The sequence below is a fragment of the Podarcis liolepis genome, assembly GCF_965112155.1.
Source record: "Podarcis liolepis genome assembly, chromosome: 3".
NCBI lineage: Eukaryota > Metazoa > Chordata > Lepidosauria > Squamata > Lacertidae > Podarcis > Podarcis liolepis.
In genome coordinates, this window is record NC_139557.1 from 26,112,356 (window position 1) to 26,133,916 (window position 21,561).

The following is a 21,561-nucleotide window of genomic DNA, read 5'->3' on the forward strand; positions in this document are numbered from 1 at the left end:
ACATAGCTTTTTTCTCTTTTATTATAACAATTTAATTTGTGACTTATTTATAGTGGGGGTTTTCCTCTGTGTAGATCCACCCTTATTCCCAGTTATAGCTTGTTCCTAGTTCTACAGTCATAGGAATGTAGGCTTACATAGGATTTTATCACTTTTTCTCTCTCTCTGAAGGACTAGGCAATATGAAATGCTAGTCTTCTTTCCATCAATTTGTGGGGGGCACCACTTTTTTGCGGCTTTCCACAATCCGTATTGAACATCTTCTATACAAGCTCCATAGGGATTAATACAAAGCATTCAAGAGCACAGATGCACATCTTTTAATATTAATGTACCTTTTGAAGGCAGTGCGCCTGCTGATTCTACCATATTCTGCTCCCACAACCAAAGGGGCGAAAACCAAAAATTTACATTTGCAATAGATCGATATTCAAAACAGAAAACTTAACTGTGTTTCCACTAGACAAAAGGAAACAAAGATTCAACCTTTTTTCTTTATACTTCATTGGAATATATCTATTATTCCCCTTTTAAAATCTACAGGGTGTGGGATTAAAACTGCCGCCTAGAAGAGCTAATGAATTTAGCCCTCTTTTTTTATGTTCTTTCATTTCAAAAAATAAAATCCTTCGAAAGAAAGGCCAAAGGAAGTTGTTCCAATTAGAGCCTCATCGGAAATTATCTATTTTCGGCCAGTGTCAAGAACAAAACTATATTCCTACTAGTATGATGGTCTATTGAACATGATCAGCAGCTGCAGTGACTGTCTCTGGGCAGGTTTTAGAATATAATTAGGTTTCTAGCTATTGCCATTATGCAGTGAGATGAAGTTCAATGGTTTTATGGCAGTCATAAATATGAGGCTTTTATGTGAATTTCCACAAAAATATCATCAATCTCCAAATGCAAACGTCACCTGTGGCTTGCTAATTAAAGAGGTGAAATAATACTACTGTTCCAAAAAAAGAGAAAAAAGTAGCTCTGATGCCAGTGCTTTCGTAGCATTGCTAAAAATACAAAAGCAGGGAAGGAGGGAGAGATGACGCAGGTCTGGAAATAGCCAAAAGAAGAAGAGGGGGAAATGGCGCGGGAGGAAGAGGAGGAGGGGGAGAAGTAATAGTCCCTGAAAATTACTGCTAAATAAGGAAGCAAAAAGTAGGCAAAATATAATATTCTAAATAAAGAACATCTCCCATTTAGAACTGTCTATATATACACTAAAAGGGACGTGGGTGGCGCTGTGGCTTAAACCACAGAGCCTAGGACCTGCCGATCAGAAGGTCGGCAGTTTGAATCCCTGCAACGGGGTGAGCTCCCGTTGCTCGGGCCCTGCTCCTGCCAACCTAGCAGTTCGAAAGCACGTCAAAGTGCAAGTAGATAAATAGGTATCACTCCAGAGGGAAGGTAAACGGCATTTCCATGCGCTGCTCTGGTTCGCCAGAAGCAGCTTAGTCCTGCTGGCCACATGACCCGGAAGCTGTACGCCGGCTTCCTCGGCCAATAAAGTGAGATGAGCGCTGCAACCCCAGAGTCGGCCACGACTGGACCTAATGGTCAGGGGTCCCTTTACCTTATATATAAACTAGTTAAACCTCCTAAAGAGTTTACAAAAAATGGAAAGAGTTCACAGAATTGCTGTCTATTGCATAAAGCCTTGGAATGCTTTTTATGTTAGTTGCACCATAAAACCGCCCCGGCGCAGATGAATAGAGAGGAGGTGTGTTTCTCTGTGTGTGTTTTAATATGCTCCTACTACTGTGACTACAACTACAAATCTGTTCAGTTTCAATGGTGTATTGGACGCTGTACACCACAGAAATGGTGTGGACTTTGTTCAGGGGATGTTAAATTTGCATTATACTCTAAACAGAGGGCAATGGAGGCTGGGGGGAATAAAAGGGGGTGCCTGTCCTAGAATTGACAAGGAAGAAATTTTGCTAAAAATGTGGCTGGCTGCTGAGTCACTAATTATATAAAGCCAGAAGTAGGTGGGGCCTACTTCTCATATTGTTGTGTGGATGCCTGATTATTGTCCTCCAAAGCAACTGCTCTATTCTGAACTTTAAAATGGAAAGCATAATGCTGGTGGTCAACAAAAAAGGTAAAAAGACTCTCTCAAGGCAAATCTTTAAAAATGTAGTATAAACACTGACAAATGGGAAACACTGGCCTGCGAGCGCTCCACCTGGAGAACAGCCTTTATCAAAGGTGTCATGGGCTTTGAAGATGTTTGAACTCAGGACGAAAGGGAGAAATGTGTTAAGAGGAAGGCACATTTGGCAAACCTTCACCGTGATCAATTCCCACCCACAAACCTATGTCCCCCATTGTGGAAGGACATGTGGATCCAGAATTGGCTTCCATAGTCACTTACGGACTCACTGTTAAAACCGTTTTTATGGAAGACAATCTTACTCAGCTACAAGTGATCGCCAAAGAGTAGAAGAAGATTCCACTGACCAGCTGAATCTCCACATGAGGAAAAGTGGGTCACCTGATATCATGCTATCATCATGACATTATGTGATTGAAAGGTAGATGACTTTATTCACATCTCAGACTTGGCCAATAGGGGTAGGGGATATATGAATTGAGTTCACTACCAGATCCAGTTGCCTACCCTTGAATCAATCTTCTTTATTTAGCACAATGGACTCTCTCACTTGTTAACACTTCACTTGCCTGGTGTAGTGGTTTATAAGGTTATATGTATCTCACAGCTGTACATATGGAGAGATGCCATTAAAACAGAAAAAGTCCCTTCACCAGGTCTAAGTACTCGTCCTACAAAGAATCTGGCACTACATCTTCCCAGGCATGTACTTACATCACTGTTGACAACTTCACTGTCATTGATTACAAATCTATAGCTGGCATCAGCTGAAATGCTCTCAGCCTGAAGCCAGAAACGAACTTGGCCTCTGTCCAAAACCTCATAGGTTAATTCAGACTTCAGAGGGATTGCTGGAGGGAAAAGAGCAGAGCACAAAAGCAAACACGTGAAGGACTTTTTCCCCCTTTCCTTTATTTTCTGCTTTGGAATAACTTAGCCAAAGATAAGTCCCAGCAGTTTAAAGCTTTTGAGAGTCTTCAGCAACAAACAAGTGAAATGTTATGAAAGCTAAATGGAACCCCTCCATGGTATTTGCACAGATGTGTATTAAAGCTGGTTTTGCATGAGTCAGAGCACAAGCTGAAGTGCATATTTATTGCACTATTTAGGGCTTTTAAATACATAATCCAGCAAATATTAGACATATCCAAGCTGAATCCATTCATCCAAATACATTTGCAGTGGTGAAGAAGATCTCTCTTAAACAGAAACTAATATTTGCATTTAATTAATAGAAGGATAAGCAAGCTGCTCTATTTTTTTAAAAAAACACTTTTCATTACTTTACTCCAATCAACGGAGTGTAAATATATTCCTTCTGGGACTGAATATTAGATTCAGAAGTCCTACTTACTTGGATTTCTGATTTCATGGCTTAGTGTCATCAGACGTTCAAGCTCTGAAATGAAGGACAATTTTCATGTTTTAATTTATTCTGACAGTCAAAATAAATGTTAAGAACAGTATATGACTCCATAAAGCACTAATAATCTTTCTTTTCCCCCCATTTCGGTGAAGAAGATACCTATGAAAAGTCAACTTTTGCAAATGAAAGAATATGAGAAGAGACAGAGAATTTGAAAAGGGCCATATACCTCATGCAGAATGTCCCTGGTTCAATCCCTGTCATCTCCAAGACAGACTTGGGGAGACCCCTTTCCGAAATTATAGAATTATCGCAGAATTGTAGAGTCGGAAGGGACCACGAGGGTCATCTAGTCCAACCCTCTGCAATATTTTGCCCAATGTGGGGCTCAAACCCACAACCCTAAGATGAGCGTCTCATGCTCTACCAACTGAGCTATCCAGCCCTGGAGCTCTGCTGCCTGTCAGTGTCAAGAATACTGATCTAGATAGACCAAAGGTCTGACATGGTTTAAGATGGCTTTCTACATTTCTAAGTTCAGAATGAAATATACTAAAAGCAAAAGGTAAAATGTCTAAAACAAGCAGGCCCAGGGGCTGAGTGAGACTGCCACCTTAGGCAGCCGATTTGGAGTGTCATGAAAGGGCAAGAGATTGGTGGTTATTTAAATTACTAGTGTTGTATTTACTGCTAGGGAAGGGTGCTTATGAGATGTGCCAAAATAACATGACTGCCCTTTGTTAAGATGCACTTTGGGTACAATGAAGAAAGGGCATTTGCGGTTCCACCTCAGGATGAAAATTGTCTTGGGCCAGCCCTAATCCAACATCTACGTCTCTCATTTCTCTGCTGAGCTGACCCTGTTCCCTGGTGTCTCCTTTTGAAAGGGTCTCCTTTCAGCGTTTGCAAAAGAGAATGAAAGCTGGTGGACAGGAAATGTTTACAAAGATACACAGCAAATGTCAATAAATCCTCATAGAAATTGTGCAAAAGGCTAGGTTCTACATAGCTGGATACAGAGATTAGCCCTACTTAACACATTAGAATTGCTAATGAGAGCTCAGAAAATGGAACTAATTGCACAATGTGCAAATTTGCAAGTAACAAAGAAAAGGCAAAATTAGCAAGTGAAACATCAAGGAAACCCAACAGATAGTTCTATCTCATTTCTAAAATGTATTACGTGCATCTAAGGCCCATTCATTTCAAAGAATTCCTAGTTTGTGGGGAAACATGAATCCTAGAGCCTGTGGAATAAATGCAATATAAATGTAATATGATCAATAAGGACTGGGCACCTTAGAATTGTATCCAGAAATAAGCCTATATAAATTATTATTATTATTACTATGTGTCTTGCCTTGCTACCTGAGACATGTGTAGATATGTTTTATTTGTTACAAGTCTTTCATTACATGTGTTTTATTATGATGTTTTTATCATCTTTGCATGTCTGTTAAAATCTGTTTGTTTGTTTGTTTGTTTGTTTGTTTTGTTTGTTGGCTATAAACTGAACTTGGCTGAACTTTCAATTTGGATCTGATGCTAACAATAATAATAGTAAATAGTTGTAGTATTGTGGCCCTTGAGTTACTGGTGCTCTTGACGGTGCAGAGTGTCTTCCATAAGCTTAGGCTGGTGACCCAACTATTTGGACAGGGATAACATAGATAGTAATCTATGCTCTGAAAACCTCCAAGTTAACTATTGCTTCGAAAACAGTTCGGAAGCTTCAGTTAGTGCATAATACAGCTACCCAACTATTGAGAGGTTCAAGGATCATACAATGGCAATCTTGTTACAACTACACTGGCTGCCTGTATGCTTCTGAGCCCAATTCAAAGTCCTGGCTTTGATCTATAAAGCTCTTTATGGCTTAGGACCTCAATATCTTCTGGAATGCCTCTCCACATTTAAATCTAACTGGACTCTTAGATCATCTTCTGAGGCCCTTTTCAAGCTCCCCTCTCTGAGGGAAGCTCAGAGGGTTGTAACAAGGGTCCTTTCAGTTGTGGCACCCTATCTGTGGAGTGTTCTCCCCAAGCAAGGTCTACCTTTTTTGACATCTTTTTGGTGTCAGGTTATCATTTTCCCCCAGGCTTTTGAAAGACTGAGATGTGAGATGCTGCTGTTTTGTTCCTAATGTGCTGCCAAGCTTATTGTGGTTGTTATTGGGTTAGTCCTCCCCCCCCCCCCCGTTTTTATGATATAATGTATTTATATTTATGTTTTTTAATATGTTGTAAGTCGCTTGGAGACCTTAGTGTACCAAGTGACCATCAAGTCAAATAATTAACAATCAAAGTAGTAGTAGAGCTGGAAAATGATATATCTCTATTGACTTTTCTATTGTTTAAGCAGTATTTAATTATATCAAACGTTTCTTGTTATTGTTGTTGTTTTAAAAAAGCCAAATTCTAGAATCTGAAAATTCAAAAAAAATGTCTTTCCTTAAAAAAATTTAATGGCTATAAAAGTTTCATGTCCTCTTTGGCATAGAAAGAATGAAGGGTGAGATGCATACATTTGATTTGGGGGTTAATAAAGTTCCCTGTTTAGCTTTATATAACTCTGCCATGCCCTATAAAGAATACAAGATTATTTTCTTACCTTCTTCATCCATAATAAAACTGGATGAAATACCATCAGTATCGCTAACAGCAACAGCATAGGTTCCCAAATCATCTTTGTCAGGCTTCATAAAATAAAGTTTAGAACTAAAAAATAAAGTGCAAAAAAAGACAGGTGACTACTTGTTTGCTAAAAGTATCCTGATTTTCAAAGACTTCTTTAAAACAACTGTAGAACTTACTGTTCTCCAACTGTTTCAACTTTGTATTTATCATGATCTTCTATCTCTTCATAGAATTTACTCCAAGCAAAATGAGAAGCATCTGAAATTTCTTTGCAGTCAAAGGCAAGGTAAATATTGCCTTCTTCATCCACACCTGCAGTGATTTCCTTAGTGTCTGCAATATATGATTGCCATGAGAAATGTAATTATTAAGGGGATGTATGGGTTCTGTATGGGGGGGATGAATGTTGATTCAATTAAGAGAGTCTTAAAGTCTGGAATGTTCCTTTAATTAGTTCAATTTGCTGCTGAAGCCAGAGGGAAGAAGCAGCTTACAAACAGAGAGAGCAAACAAGTTTATTTTAAGAGCTTGCAACAGTGGGGAAATGGGGCCGTTGCAGAAATATTATTATACCATCTAGCATTCTCACACAGTGAAGTTTCAGAGACAGGACAGGGTTAGAATTGGGAGGCGGTTTCAGTGTGCCCATGAAAGTAGAAACCAACATAAAACACAGGGTTTCAGTAAGAAGCAAAAATGGCTTTAGGGGTGCACTTTGACCTCTTTGGGTCTCAACCCTTTGGCTTTATAGTCAGATAGGAAAATAAACACATCTACCCCTTCCAGGGTTTAAAAAGTTACCCCGCATTGTAGATATTTGGGCATTTTAGAAGTATAGTGGTCAATATCATGTCTTCATACCTGGTCTAGCCTGGACCAGCACAGCTTCAGAAACATCCGAGGGCTTGCCTACACCAGCATCATTCACCGGACGAATTCGAAATACATAAGATCTGCCCTCATGTAATTCGGTGACCTTAAAAAAATTACAGACAATGAAGTGCTTTCTACTAACAAAAAGATGGGGGGGGGAATTAGAAGTGACAACATCCCAAATACCACAGCAAATAACTTCCAAGTACTTTCCTTCCTAAGGGACACGGGTATTGCTGTGGGTTAAACCACAGAGCCTAGGACTTGCCAATCAGAAGGTCGGCGGTTCGAATCCCCACAACGGGGTGAGCTCCTGTTGCTCAGTCCCTGCTCCTGCCAACCTAGCAGTTCAAAAGCACGTCAAAGTGCAAGTAGATAAATAGGTACCGCTCCGGCAGGAAGGTAAACGGCGTTTCCGTGCGCTGCTCTGGTTCGCCAGAAGCGGCTTAGTCATGCTGGCCGCATGACCCGGAAGCTGTACGCCGGCTCCCTCGGCCAATAAAGCGAGATGAGCGCCGCAACTCCAGAGTCGGCCACAAATGGACCTAATGGTCAGGGGTCCCTTTATCTTTACCTTTACCTTTACCTTTACCTTTACTCTCCTTCCTTGGAGGTGTTTAAGTAGAGGTTGGGTGGCTATCTGTCATGGACGCTTTAGTTGAGATTCCTGCAGTGCAGGGGGTTGGACTAGATGACCCGGGGGTCCCTTCTAACTCTAAGATTTTCTACCTTTTGATAACGGTGTGATGTTGGCTTCTCGTTGAATGTGAACCATTCTTCTCCTTCCTCCTCCTTGTAGTCCACAAAATATCCACTAACAGAGCTGCTGCCAATGTAAACAGGTGCTTTCCAGAGAATCACAAGGGATGTATCCCTAACCTCACAAAACGTAAGATCGTAGGGAGGGCCTAAAGAAGATGGATCATAAATGGATGTCAACAAGAGAAATGAGGGAGAAAGTCAGTTCAGTTCACATTTAAAGGCAAACTTCACTCATTAGCACTTTTTAACGTATGCATAAAAATGCATATATTGGTGAAAATAACATACCGAAATGTATTATATTAGGGTGAATTGCTTTGCAAAAATTTGTATATCCACAATGGTTAGTTGATGTCTGTTTTTCACTCTTTAATAGGTTTTTTGTTGTTGTTGGTTTTGTTTCTATTGCTGTAAACTGCTTTGACATATTCTTAATGATATAGTAGTATACAAATAATTTTATAAATAAATAAAATTACATGCAAATGTGTCTATTGAGAGAAATTTGCACTAGCACGCTGCTGAAATTTCATGGGGACTTTAAAAAAAAAAAGAATCACAAATTAATGTGGAAATGTTGAGAACTGAAAATTGGAAGGAAAAAAATTCTCTTAGCAACAAGTTAAAAGAGCAGGCCTGGAAGGAGTAGGAACAAAGCCCAATGCTTCCTTCAACAATATTAAATTATGTCAGAATTGGATCCACAGTTCAGCCAAAATTCATAGATGGCAAAACTGGAGAGGCCATTTCATTGAATGTTCTCTAGGGGGGACCTGAAATTTCCTGACTGTTCAGGAGGAGCTGAAAAGAAGAGCATTTTCCAAACATTTGTCAGAAAACTCTTTTCTGAGAAATGTCAGTCCAGTCCTAATTACCACCTAGCAAACAGGTTCATCCCCTGTTTTCCTGTACAAGAGTGATACATTAGAATTCAAGAGCATAGATTGCTAAATGGAATTTAGTAGTTTCAATCTGAGGTAAGAGGCATTTCAATGGGAGATTCCATGTGTTCAAACAGTATTGTGTGTGTGTGTGTGTGTGTGTGTGCATGCACAAATGCTTCCTTTAAATACAGTTTTAATTTATTACTGTTCTGATGTGCCAACCTGCTCCACTGAGTTTAGAACTAACTTTGTCACCGAATACAAATGATTTCATTAACACTTATATTGATTTTACTGTTTCCACATGAATAGCATGCACAAAATGGAAACTAGTATTCGCCGCTGAAGTCCTTCAAGGCAGCAAGTAGTGTTTGAATTTCTGTTGCAAAGGGTTTGTATCAATCTGCTTGTGTTTTGTGAGGAAGTACTTTTCATGGTAATGGAACAACAACAAAAAGGCATGAAGTGGAAGGCTAGAGAAAAATTCAAGGAATGTAATGATATTTCCAGCTATAAGCAGGTGCCTTATTCATGTCTTTCTATGTTGAGAGGGTGAATCTTTACTTCATGATTTATTTTTCTATAGCTGTCATTGAGAGTTCCAGTGCAACGCAGCTTACCACATTAATATTTATATACCCAAATATTAAAATACTCTCATATAAAAAGAACCGCAGCAGGTTTGTGCCACAATTTCCCAACGTAATTCAAACTGCTTTATTCAAATAATGCAGGACAAGCCCATCATTTTCCTGCTTCTAGATGTGTCTATTCAAGACTAAGAGACTAGCCTGAAATTCCGCAAACATGTGCAGAGGCAATAATCCAAAGTGGAAGGTTATAGAAAGGACTCAAAGAAGTAAATAGTGATTCCCTTTTTCTCTCAGCATGATTATAGTCACTTTCTTGAGATTGGCATCTATTTATGATCAAAAGCTTGAGGCTGAAGACGTATTCCCTTCAAATGAAACAGACAAACAACATTACCTAGAAGTTTCTGTTTGCTTTGATTAATTAGAGAGCTGGGCAAGCTATCTGAAGCTCACCTTGGAAGAACTTGGAAAGTTTCCAGGAATGGAGATAGGAAAATTTGGGTCATTTTTTGAATACTTTTGTTGTTTTTGTTGCAAATGCAGAAACCCTTGGCAGAATGATCATTTTCCTGAGCACTTGGGCCCTGATTCTCTGTTAGCCCAAGTGTCAGAGGAATATAGATGGGAAGAGAAAGGAGACCTTGGAACGACTCCTTACGTGCCGCCATTGTTGCTGCTTCCCTCACTATTTGACAAATAAGGGAAGGAGTAATGGTGTTTCAGTGTGTAAGAAGGCTTTTTTTTTGGGGGGGGGACTGACAGGGATAGTATGAGGGCATTTTTCCGAGTCCTCAGATTGACTTTCAGAAACAAACTGAGATCTTTTAATTGACTGATTTTTTTAAAAAAAGATTGCATATCATTTATGAGTTCATCTAAAGAAAGATTGGGGCCACTCACCCACCAGTAATTGAGCACACTTCTGACAATATTCTCTCCACTGATGAACTAACCACAGTTGATTCACAAAATGGAAGGGAATATAGGTGCCATCTCTAGGGGGCCCTAGGTGCCAATGCACCCACAAAAGTTTCACAGTGGGTGCCCAGCCGGGTGCCCTATGGTGTCGCATGTGTGATGTCACATAGAACCCCAAGGCCTGATGGGGCTCGATGCAGCCACTGGAAGCTCTGACAGGGCCCCTCACACCATGTGATGTCATGTGTGGTGTGTGCCATGTTGGGTTGTGTGTTGCCATGTGATGCCACACATGTGGCATAGTACTAATAATAATAATAATAATTTATTATTTATACCCCGCCCATCTGGCTGGGTTTTTCCAGCCACTCTGGGCAGCTTCCAACAAAACACTAAAATACAATAACCTATTAAACCCCTAAACAGGGCTGCCTTTAGATGTCTTCTAAAAGTTTGGTAGTTATTTTTCTCTTGGACATCTGGTGGGAGGGCATTCCACAGGGAGGGTGCCACTACTGAGGAGGCCCTCTGCCTGGTTCCCTGTAACTTGGCTTCTCGCAGCGAGGGAACTGCCAGAAGACCCTGGGTGCTGGACCTCAGTGTCCGGGCAGAACGATGGAGGTGGAGAGGCTCCTTCAGGTATACTGGACCGAGGCGTGACATCACACACACCCACACACCAGGCACCCTCAATGTGGGGCAAAATCTGGCACGCCTGGAAGGGAATGGAGTCATGATTGGCTGTTAACAGCCCACAGAAGAAGAAGAAGAAGAAGAAGAAGAAGAAGAAGAAGAAGAAGAAGAAGAAGAAGAAGAAGAAGAGTTTGGATTTGATATCCCGCTTTATCACTACCCTAAGGAATCTCAAAGCAGCTAACAATCTCCTTTCCCTTCCTCCCTCACAACAAACACTCTGTGAGTTGAGTGAGGCTGAGAGACTTCAGAGAAGTGTGACTAGCCTAAGGTCACCCAGCAGCTGCATGTGGAGGAGCGGAGACGCGAACCCAGTTCACCAGATTACGAGTCCATCGCTCTTAACCACTACACCACACTGGCTTCCACAGGCCTTGTATTGCTTTCCCCTGATAAACTGTGAAAACCTTTTCTTATGACAAACCAGAGTACTGTACTTAAAACTCAAACATATTAAATTACGACTGCCATTGTCAAGTGATAACGTTTGAACTGTCACTCATTTTCAAAAATGCATTCCCTTTATGAATGGCCAAACTACTTACCAGGTTCTGGCATTGTCCAGGCCTCACATTTGAAATGCTCGCTGGGTTCAGATGCCTGCCCTATGCCGGCGATATTTGCGGCCGCAATTTTGAATTCATAGTAGGCGTTTTCTGTCAAATCCTCTACCTTTGCAGAACAGTTGACATTAAAAACAAATTTAACATGGGTAATATTCACATGACCTTCTTAATAGAAGTAAGACATTCAAAATCTTCTCATTTATTTGGAGTTAACTTCCGTAGTGCTTTAAGCTAAATAACCAAGTTAATTTAAAATGAAAAAATTGGTAAGAGAGCTCTTTAGCTATTTAAATATGGACAGGTTCCAAAAGAGAAGCAATGGCTGGTCTGTTTAAAATAAAATTTCTAATGGGAAACTGTCCTGTGGGACTTTTAATGGCTGTCTCTTTATAACATGAGATTTTGTTGGCAATAGATAACAGATGAAATAAGCTACTGTCCAGAATCATTCATCAAACAGCAACAAGTAACAGTAAGATGTAGCTAGAAATCAACCACAGCTCAAACATGCTGGTCAATTGTTGCATCCTGTCTTCTGACTCCCAGGAGAAACAATGCGCAAGGCTGGGCTTATCTATACATGCAAACCAACACTTGCCGTTTGTTTCTCCCAAACCAACATGAGCAATAAGTCATGAGCAGATCTTAGCTCATGCTGGTGGTTGTTTGGAGTAAAACAGACCCTAGTTGGCATGTACCACTAAGGCAAGACTTGTGCTTGTTTTTCTCCTGAAAGCAGGCAGGATGAAGCGGAACAGAAGTGATTGACAGGCATGCACCAGCACACTGTTTGTTCATGGTAAACCATGGTTTATTTCTGACTATGGCTTACTGTTACAGTGATACCTCTGGTTAAGAACTTAATTTGTTCTGCAGGTCCGTTCTTAACCTGAAACTGTTCTTAACCTGAGGTACCACTTTAGCTAATGGGGCCTCCTGCTGCTGCTGCGCTGTTGCCACCGCCGCACAATTTCTGTTCTCATCCTGAAGCAAAGTTCTTAACCCAAGGTACTATTTCTGGGTTAGCGGAGTCTGTAACCTGAAGCGTCTGTAACCTGAAGCGTTTGTAAGCCGAGATACCACTGTATGTGCAAACAGCATCACAGTCTCATCCTGTTCTGAACTTGTCTTTTCCTTTATCCCAGCATGAATAGACCACTATAGAAGCATTGTCTCAGTGCAAGAGGAAGGGAGGGAAAACCCAGCCAGATGGGTGGGGTATAAATAATAAAAAAATGTATTATTATTGTTGTTGTTGTTGTTGTTATCATCATCATCATCTTATTCACTGCATGCAACTGCACAACGTGCCCATACAGACAATATGTGCTACTGTTTCTTCTCTTCCAGGCCATATTTTGGAATGGTTTCATCACAGCCAAAATTACATCTTAAAAATAAAGTGATATTAAGTCTAAATACCAACGTTTGAAAGCAATACTGACCGTATAAATCCTCTCTTTAACAAGAGAAGAGTTGACTTCATGCCAGTTGTGATGATGTAGCTCTCGTTTGTCTATGTAATAACCCAGAATATTTGACCCACCACTGAATCGTGGAAGCTTCCAGCCAATGGTCATTGAGTGGCCATCACAGTTGAGAAGTGTGAGACCATAAGGAAAGGAGGGGCAGGCTTAAAGAAATCAAGCGCATGAAACATTATAACAACGTCCAAATTGAACATCTCGCATAATACCAAATTGCTTCTTTTCTACCTATCAGTTACGTTATGGTGAAATAATGGTTTTAGACTCAGCTAACAAATTTAAGAATATACATAATCCTATGCATGTCTACTCAGAAGCAAGTCTCATAGTGCTCACTGGGGTCTACCTTAAACACATTATAGGTAAAGAAAGGCTTAACTAAGGCATTATTTCCCATCATCCCTCAGTAATACTCTTCCATGTTCCCTTGCAACAGCATTAACATAAAACAGCTAAGTTAATCATCTTCCTAATGTCCTAAAGACCCCAAAGATTAGATTGTTCAGAACGCAGGTGGTGCTGTGGACTAAACCACTGAGCCTAGGGCTTGCCAATTGGAAGGTTGGCATTTCGAATCCCTGTGACGGGGTGAGCTCCCGTTGTTCAGTCCCAGCTCCTGCCCACCTAGCAGTTCGAAAGCAGGTCAAAGTGCAAGTAGATAAATAGGTACCACTCTGGTGGGAAGGTAAATGGCGTTTCTGTGTGCTGCTCTGGTTCGCCAAAAGCAGCTTAGTCATGCTGGCCACATGACCCAGAAGTTGTCTGTGGACAAACGCCGCCTCCCTCGGCCTATAGAGTGAGATGAGCGTGCAAACCCAGAGTTGTTGGCAACTGGACCTCACGGTCAGGGGTACCTTTACCTTTACCTTTACCTTTACCTTTACCTTTACCTTTACCTTTACCTTTACCTTTACCCTTACCCTTACCCTTACCCTTCTTCTTCAGCAACTAAATTCCTTTAATGCGCCAAGCTAACAAGGGTTGTCCTATATTGCTGTGACTCCCCACATCCTACTGGAATGTGCCATGCCATTCCTCACAGGGAAACTTCTGATAATGTGAAACAGTCCCATGCTATTGGGACATGAAGCAGTGTGCTACATGTTATACAGCACATGACAGAGTCACTGCAGGGAGATGGCTCACCGCTTGGATCAGGTAACACATATGCCAGCCCTGTGACACTTGTGAGTACAAAAGAGTTCTCAGTGTGTTTTTGTTGCTGTTACTGAATCTGGATTATTACAAAACATCACTTACTGAGGGCTGCTTGTACTGTTATAGGTTCAGACTCCTGAGAATTTTCGCTCATTCCCACTGCATTTGCAGCCTTCACACGAAAGACGTATTTCTCTCCTGTTGCTAAGCCATGCACAGCAAATCTGAAAGAAATGGGGATGGAGGCTGTTACAGGGATTGAATGGAAAGATGTATATGTGGACTATATTACATAATGAGAATTCCTGACCTATATTTGGATCTGTTATCCCACTTTATCACTACCCGAAGGAATCTCAAAGCGGCTACCATTCTCCTTTCCCTTCCTCCCCCACAACAAACACTCTGTGAGGTGAGTAGGGCTGATAGACTTCAGAGAAGTGTGACTAGCCCGAGGTCACCCAGCAGCTGCGTGTGGAGGAGTGGAGACGCGAACCCGGTTCACCAGATTACTAGTCTACTGCTCTTAACCACCACACCACACTGGCTCTCATCAAAAGTATGTTCTATGTGAGCAAATTTGACTCATTGTTGAATATAATTTCTGCAACATCTCCCTTCAAACGAGTTGGGAAAGATGTACACATTTGATTCTAGCCCTCTTCATAGTTCCTGTGCCCTCAGCGGTTCAGGGGCCGGTGGACCGGGAGAGAGCATTCTCTGTGGCAGCCCTTAAATTGTGGAATTCCCATCCTCACATGATGCATTTGGCACCTTCATTCCAAAGTTTCCATCATATGCCAAAGGCAGATCTCTTTGCTTTGGGCACTTGAGGTATTAATATTATATGCCCTAGGGCCTAATGGTTAAAAGGAGGCAATAAATGCAGTTAAGTAACAATAATTACAACAATAACCACTTGTATGGTATATTCAGTGCTTTTCTTCTTGAAAAATGGTGCTTGAGTACTCCCAGAAAAAGCACTTATATTATTAAGCATCAAATTAATGGGGAAATGAAGAGTTTGGTATCTAGAGAATACAGTGGTACCTTGGGTTACATACGCTTCAGGTTACATACTCCGCTAACCCAGAAATAGTACCTTGGGTTAAGAACTTTGCTTCAGGATGAGAACAGAAATCGTACTCCGGCGGCGCGGCGGCAGCGGGAGACCCCCATTAGCTAAAGTGGTGCTTCAAGTTAAGAACAGTTTCAGGTTAAGAGCAGACCTTCAGAACGAATTAAGTACTTAACCACTGTAATTTGAAGGTAGCTGAAGCTAAGAAGCTCTGAACCTAGTCAATGTCCATCCAAAATTCATGTAAGGCTCTGAGGTTGTTTGACCAAAGGGCAGATTTTTTAAAAAAGGGAAAAGAAAGGTAATAAATCAAACCATCACAATTCCCTTTACCTGTTATAGCCTATGGGCTTATGGTTACAAGGTTCCCAGTGATTCGATCCTGCCACAGAACAGTCAATGTAGTAGCCAAACAGGTCTTCTTCATGTTTTGGCTTGTCCCACTGGACAACAACAGAGGTTTTTGTGTTTCTTGTTGCCACTATACGTCCCGGAGCAGAAGGGACAACTGTGCCACAAGAAGAGAAGGTTTCGTTTGTAACTTATTTGCATATCAACATATAGCCAGCTTACCCGCCACCTCTTGGTACACCAACAAATAACTACTTAGCACACAATATCCAAGTTGCTGAACCAACACAATACCAATGCAATACAGTCCAAAGCTAAGCACTTTTCAGTCCTAGCAATTTTAATGGGAAAGTGTGATGATGCCAATGTCTGGAAATAATGCGTTCAAGATTGTTCTTGGAATTCAAAATGAGGCTATGGATGCTTACAGACTCTCTGTTTTGGATGGGATTCAATCACATACCAGGAAATTCAGGCTGCACAATTAAAGAAGATCTAGTGCTCTTTCAAAACAAACCTGCTTCCCCAAAATGTTAGACTTTTTGCAGTAAGGTAAGTAATGGGGAAATGCACTGAATAGTGTGGGGTAGCACTTGCTTGACAAACTGTGGTCTAATTTCCTACAAAAAAGAATCAGGATGAATGTTCATTAAGTAGCCTGTGTAGTCTAATCTCTCCATGAGCAAATTAGGATAAATGCTCAATAAACAGGCTGTCTGGAAGTGACCTATGTTGTGTTTACATGCTAATTTTGTGCCTATGCAGTCTTTGCTAATCAGAGTGGGTGATCAAACCCAGCAGCCACTGTTGACAAATGCTCAGAAGTTGATTACTATAAACCCCTAACCCCAATGGAATTATCTTTGATTGCTGTACTTCACTAGAACTTTTTAAAATGGGAAACTCATTTGCAGAAGAACATCTTGGCTCCTGAGCAATCAATTGGCCCAGGAACTTCCAAGATCAAAAAAACCAGGTACGTCTCAAAGGCATATAGCATGTAAATGTGACCTTTAAAGTTATTCACGGGGAAAGGTATTTACAGAAATAAGCAACATCTCAAAACAGGATGTACAATGTAATCCATACCTAGGTTTATTAACAAACTTCAAAGATACCCAGCTTAAATTATGACACAAGGAACTTGTTACTTTTCTTTTGGTTGCGGCAAAATTGCTTGTAACAAAATGGGAAATGACTTGATCCCCTACACATCACACAATGGAAACAGAATATATGGACAATTGCTTTATCTGAGAAACTAAGAGAGTGGACGTGGGTGGCGCTGTGGGTTAAACCACAGAGCCTAGGGCTTGCCGATTAGAAGGTCGGCGGTTTGAATCCCCGCAACGGGGTGAGCTCCCGTTGCTCAGTCCCAGCTCCTGCCAACCTAGCAGTTCAAAAGCACGAAGTGCAAGTAGATAAATAGGTACCGCTCCAGCAGGAAGGTAAACGGCGTTTCTGTGCACTGCTGTGGTTCGCCAGAAGCGGCTTAGTCATGCTGGCCACATGACCCTGAAGCTGTAAACCAGCTCCCTCGACCAATATAGCGAGATGAGCACTGCAACCCCAGAGTTGTCCGCTACTGGACCTAATGGTCAGGGGTCCCTTTACCTTTACCTTTAACTAAGAGAGTATATACACAGGATGATGTATGTATCCGATGACTGGCACACACCAACTAGGCATATATATTTATGGGGAAATTTGATACATTTGTCTACTGTTTTGAGTGAGAAGGGAAGCTGGCTCTGCTTCTACATGGGGAAGACTGAGAGGAAAGGAGCTGCACCACAGCAACAGGTCCCTCCTCCTGAGTAGTAGCTCCCATCAATCTGGTGCCAATCTGCTGTCTCAACCATCACTGAAGCTGCCTTCGCTTGACCCACAGAACCTAAGGCGCATTGTGAGAATGTGTTTTCATCCCATAAAGGCTGTGTTGGATGCAAAATTTAGGAGTTTTCTCATGTTTATGCATTTGTTACTTTTTATATCAGGCACTTCCTGCAATCAGGAACACAAGATAGCTAACGCTGCCTAAATAAAACAAAGATTCAATAAGAAAACCATAGTTAAAACCCCAACATCATACTGTTCTCCTGACTTGGTTGAAAATAGAGATAAGCAGAATTCACTCATCATAAATCATGTGCTTATTTCTTTTCCCTTGAAACTTTAACTGGGCTTAACTGTAGCTGAATCCTGCCCCACTAGCATTACAGCGATTTTACTCTAGTTTGGTAGACAGAAACACCGATACAAATATACAAATGCTAAACAGCAATGCTGATTAAATTGTTGTATAACTCCTCTTTAAAAGGTAGGAAGGTGAGATAGGAGGGCATCTCTCTCGCTTGCTGTGTGTGTGTGTGTGTGTGTGTGTGTGTGTGTGTGTTACTATAAGAGAGAAGTCAGACCTCAATTTCTATGTCTTATCAGAAGAATATAATTCGAAGAGCTCTAGTTGCTAGGCAATATCCGGTCCATGGGCTTGACTATGGATTTTGGTTGGGAGAATGATGAGTTGCCTCACAGACTCACAATCACCTTTTAAATTTTGCCATATACACGGTATGCACATTCTTGAACTTGCTAGCAGAACAGTCTACTCTTCAGCGCCAACCACCCCAATATCACTTTTTGTTAACGTTTTAAAACCGACTTACCAATGGCCTCTTGTGCTTGAATAGGAGGTGTTATTTCAGAAGGATCACTGATCCCATGCTTGTTTGCTGACAAAACTCGGAAAACATATGATTTCCCTTCAGCAAGGTCAAACACTGCGTAGCGGGGAGATCTCACAGCCACTTGAGCGTTGACCCTCTGCCAGCTTCCACTGCCAACCACGGACTATTTGAAAATAAATAAATGCGTGTGATTATCACTACTTTGTAAAGGTTGTAGAAAAAGGTCCTTGAAGTGCTCAGATCGCTAAACCGTCAGCACAAATCCTTATTGTTTCCAGATAGTCAGCTGCCAACTATCCCCTTCGTTATCTGTCTAATATGGGATCACTAAGCATGGATTCATGCCAAATAGAATGTAACGTGAGCCTTTCCTTTTACCTTGCAGGAGCTTGTCTGTTTGAAGTCTGTCATCAATAAGGGAATTATAAAAGCAGAGAGATTTCGTTTGCATGTGCGTGCATGCATGTGTGTGTGTGTGAATAATAATAATCATCTTAAAACAGCTGCTCCTCAAACAGGATTATTGTTTCCCAGAGTCTGGAAATTGTTTGCAGCAATCCGAGAATGAACTACTTTGTGAGCATTGCTCAGTCCTGATAACGGTGGTATTGCTACTGTTTTACTGTCCTTGTGATTATTAAGAATTAAGTAGGTTTATGCGCATCCCTTGAAGTAAGCCCCACTGAACTCAATAGAGATTACTTCTGAGTAAATATATATAAAAGCTTGCGTTGCTAGTCACCTGAACTGGTTTTTTCCTATTGCACTTAGTATTGTGCCATAAAGGGATCCTCTTTTCTCCTGAGTATGTTCACTGAAAAAAGGGACGCAGGTGGCGCTGTGGGTTAAACCACAGAGCCTAGGACTTGCCAATTAGAAGGTCGGCAGTTCAAATCCCCGCGACGGGGTGAGCTCCCGTTGCTTGGTCCCTGCTCCTGCCAACCTAGCAGTTCGAAAGCATGTCAAAGTGCAAGTAGATAAATAGGTACCGCTCTGGTGGGAAGGTAAATGGCGTTTCCGTGCACTGCTCTGGTTTGCCAGAAGCGGCTTAGTCATGCTGGCCACATGACCCAGAAGCTGTACGCCGGCTCCCTCAGCCAATAAAGCGAGATGAGCACCGCAGCCCCAGAGTTGGTCATGACTGGACCTAATGGTCAGGGGTCCCTTTACCTTTATGTTCACTGAAAATAGGAAAGCAGGCACCAAACCTTGCCAAGAAAAGGAATTGGTGGATTTTCCTTTGGGAAGCAGAAACACTCAGGGCAAGTGGTTAGTCAAGGCATTTTCCATCCTCACAAACTCTTTCTAACAGGAAGGCAAAGCTTTCACTGTTTCTCAGTGGTACATCAAATACAACTCTCACTTGTTCTCAATCTAGACGAGGCTAACCAAGCCCTGAAAGAGCACTTTATTTTGAATGCATTGTGTTTTTCTGTTGACCACGATAAAAAAAAATCAAAGTGACAAAACATTATATTTTTCTGGTCTTTTTCATCTTCCTCTTGCCTAGACTGGTTTGCTAATTCTATTGTTTTGCTTGCTGAAACCAGGGAAACTATCTGAAACGAAAGGGTAGGTGGCCATGAAATGCCTTACAGCTGAACGCAACTATACGGCACAGTACCTTCTCAATGAAATATGATAATGGCTCTTTGCCACGGGGAACAGGTGGATCCCAGCTGAGTACGACATATGTTTTGCTGGTTTCTGAAGCGTGTACGTTGGTGGGAGGTCCTGGAATCTTAACATCGCCTAGAGGAGCAATAAACTCAGTAAGTGTTAAATGCCAGATTAACCTCCCAGGTCAGCGCTTATTTGAGAGCTTGTCTTCCTGAACTCCCTCGCTAGAGTGCATTGCTTGGCTATTAAGGGCTATAGTATCAGCTTTACAGTTTATTAAAGTTGCTTCATTTCTATTTTAAGACATCCAAGCAAGCCAATTAAAAGGGAAGGATTGATTTTTCACAGGCAATGTTAAAAAAAAACACCACAAAAATCTGAAGAGGGAACCAAAAAAAAAAATATCCATGTGTATTCGTCTCACAAGATCTTTGTTCTACTTTGATCACGTTTGAATCACTTTAATCTGCTGTACTAAATGGCTTGATAAAGTCTTCATGCTTTATGCAGATGTGAGACAGAGCTGATCAAAGACAGGAGCAAAAAAGCATCCGCCCCTGAAAAATGAGCAAGGAGGGAAATTCGCATGAAAGATCACAGCAATTAAGTATAAAACAGTACAGGTAAAGCACAGAGTAACGGAATAAATATCTCTTCTATGCCAGGAATGATAACGAGAACCAATGACAAATACAGTATAGGGATGGAGAAATGAGTCTCTAATCACCTTTGCCCTCAAATTCCCATCAAGCAACAATCCAAGACTGCCTAATTTGGGAAAACTGAGAGGTGAGAGAGATCAGAGTGACTGCCCACACTGCCTTAGTTTGCCCAGTCCATGCTTCTAACTCAGCAAAATTGTCTGATATTGTTCCCACCTCATTCCCTATCTTGTCCTGAAGGGTGCAACTAGAATTTAGGGAAGATAACTGAATGCTGCCAAAAATAGTAAACCCTTCCTCAATCTTTCTCCTGCAATGCCGAGTAAGAAAAGGGTAAGAAGTGACATCATCACATTTCCTGTTTCCATGCCTCTGCATCCACAGGGATGGAGATGGGGAAAAGGGACTCAGGGTTCATTGCATATTTTGAATTTACAAAATATAGGGTCATGGGCAGCAGAGAGAATCGGCCCCCTTGAGGCACCCAGATGGAATGTTCAAAGGATAAACACGCAAGGCTGTTTGCCCATTTCTACTGCATTTGCCCCTTTGCTTTTCTGGGCATAGATATCACACCCCTCATTGGGACCATATCAATCAATCTTTATTATGGTCCAGAGACCCAACAAATCATTACAAAGCAATGCACAATTCAGAAAGCCTACCTCCAGGTTAAACAAGCATTTTGTTCAGACTTAAAGATAGGAATCATTGTTTCTTGCAACCACCGATAAAAACTTTGCCACTGCTAATGTTCTAACGTTTGTCCGGTCTTCCAATAGGAACCTGACACAGTGAACCTCTGATTTTCCCAGGAAAGGTACCAGCAAGGTAATATCAGTGCAGCCCTGGCTTGCTCATATTTCACACAGTGCAGCAAAATATGTTTTATAGAATCGATGTCTTGAGCACACAAGCAAAGCATTGTGACCATAGCTCCCGCTTCTTTTTGGAATCCAACCCCTGAGACATCCAACAGGAAGAAAGACTCCATCACACAGAGAGAAGACTTCTAGAGTGACTCCTATTAAAAATTGTAAGACACACAGGCCATGGTTTCCTTTGAGTGCATGAAGGTGCTCTGACCTTTAGCATCCCTGTTGTGAAAACCCTG

The 21,561-nt window shown here is 41.4% G+C and overlaps 1 protein-coding gene across 1 annotated transcript in view; it reads right to left on the minus strand.

The window, feature by feature from the left end:
• The window catches only part of MYOM2 (myomesin 2), an 81,687-nt gene that overhangs the window by 19,181 nt on the left and 40,945 nt on the right, over positions 1-21,561 (minus strand). Inside the window, exons 13-24 of the mRNA XM_083495808.1 lie at positions 19,790-19,961; positions 18,145-18,328; positions 15,461-15,635; positions 14,152-14,273; positions 12,846-13,037; positions 11,384-11,506; positions 7,718-7,896; positions 6,977-7,091; positions 6,292-6,448; positions 6,090-6,196; positions 3,468-3,512; positions 2,828-2,964 (exon numbers count right to left, since the gene is read on the minus strand). Coding sequence (XP_083351934.1) covers positions 2,828-2,964; positions 3,468-3,512; positions 6,090-6,196; positions 6,292-6,448; positions 6,977-7,091; positions 7,718-7,896; positions 11,384-11,506; positions 12,846-13,037; positions 14,152-14,273; positions 15,461-15,635; positions 18,145-18,328; positions 19,790-19,961 — 1,708 coding nt within the window. The remainder of the gene's footprint in view (positions 1-2,827; positions 2,965-3,467; positions 3,513-6,089; positions 6,197-6,291; positions 6,449-6,976; positions 7,092-7,717; positions 7,897-11,383; positions 11,507-12,845; positions 13,038-14,151; positions 14,274-15,460; positions 15,636-18,144; positions 18,329-19,789; positions 19,962-21,561) is intronic.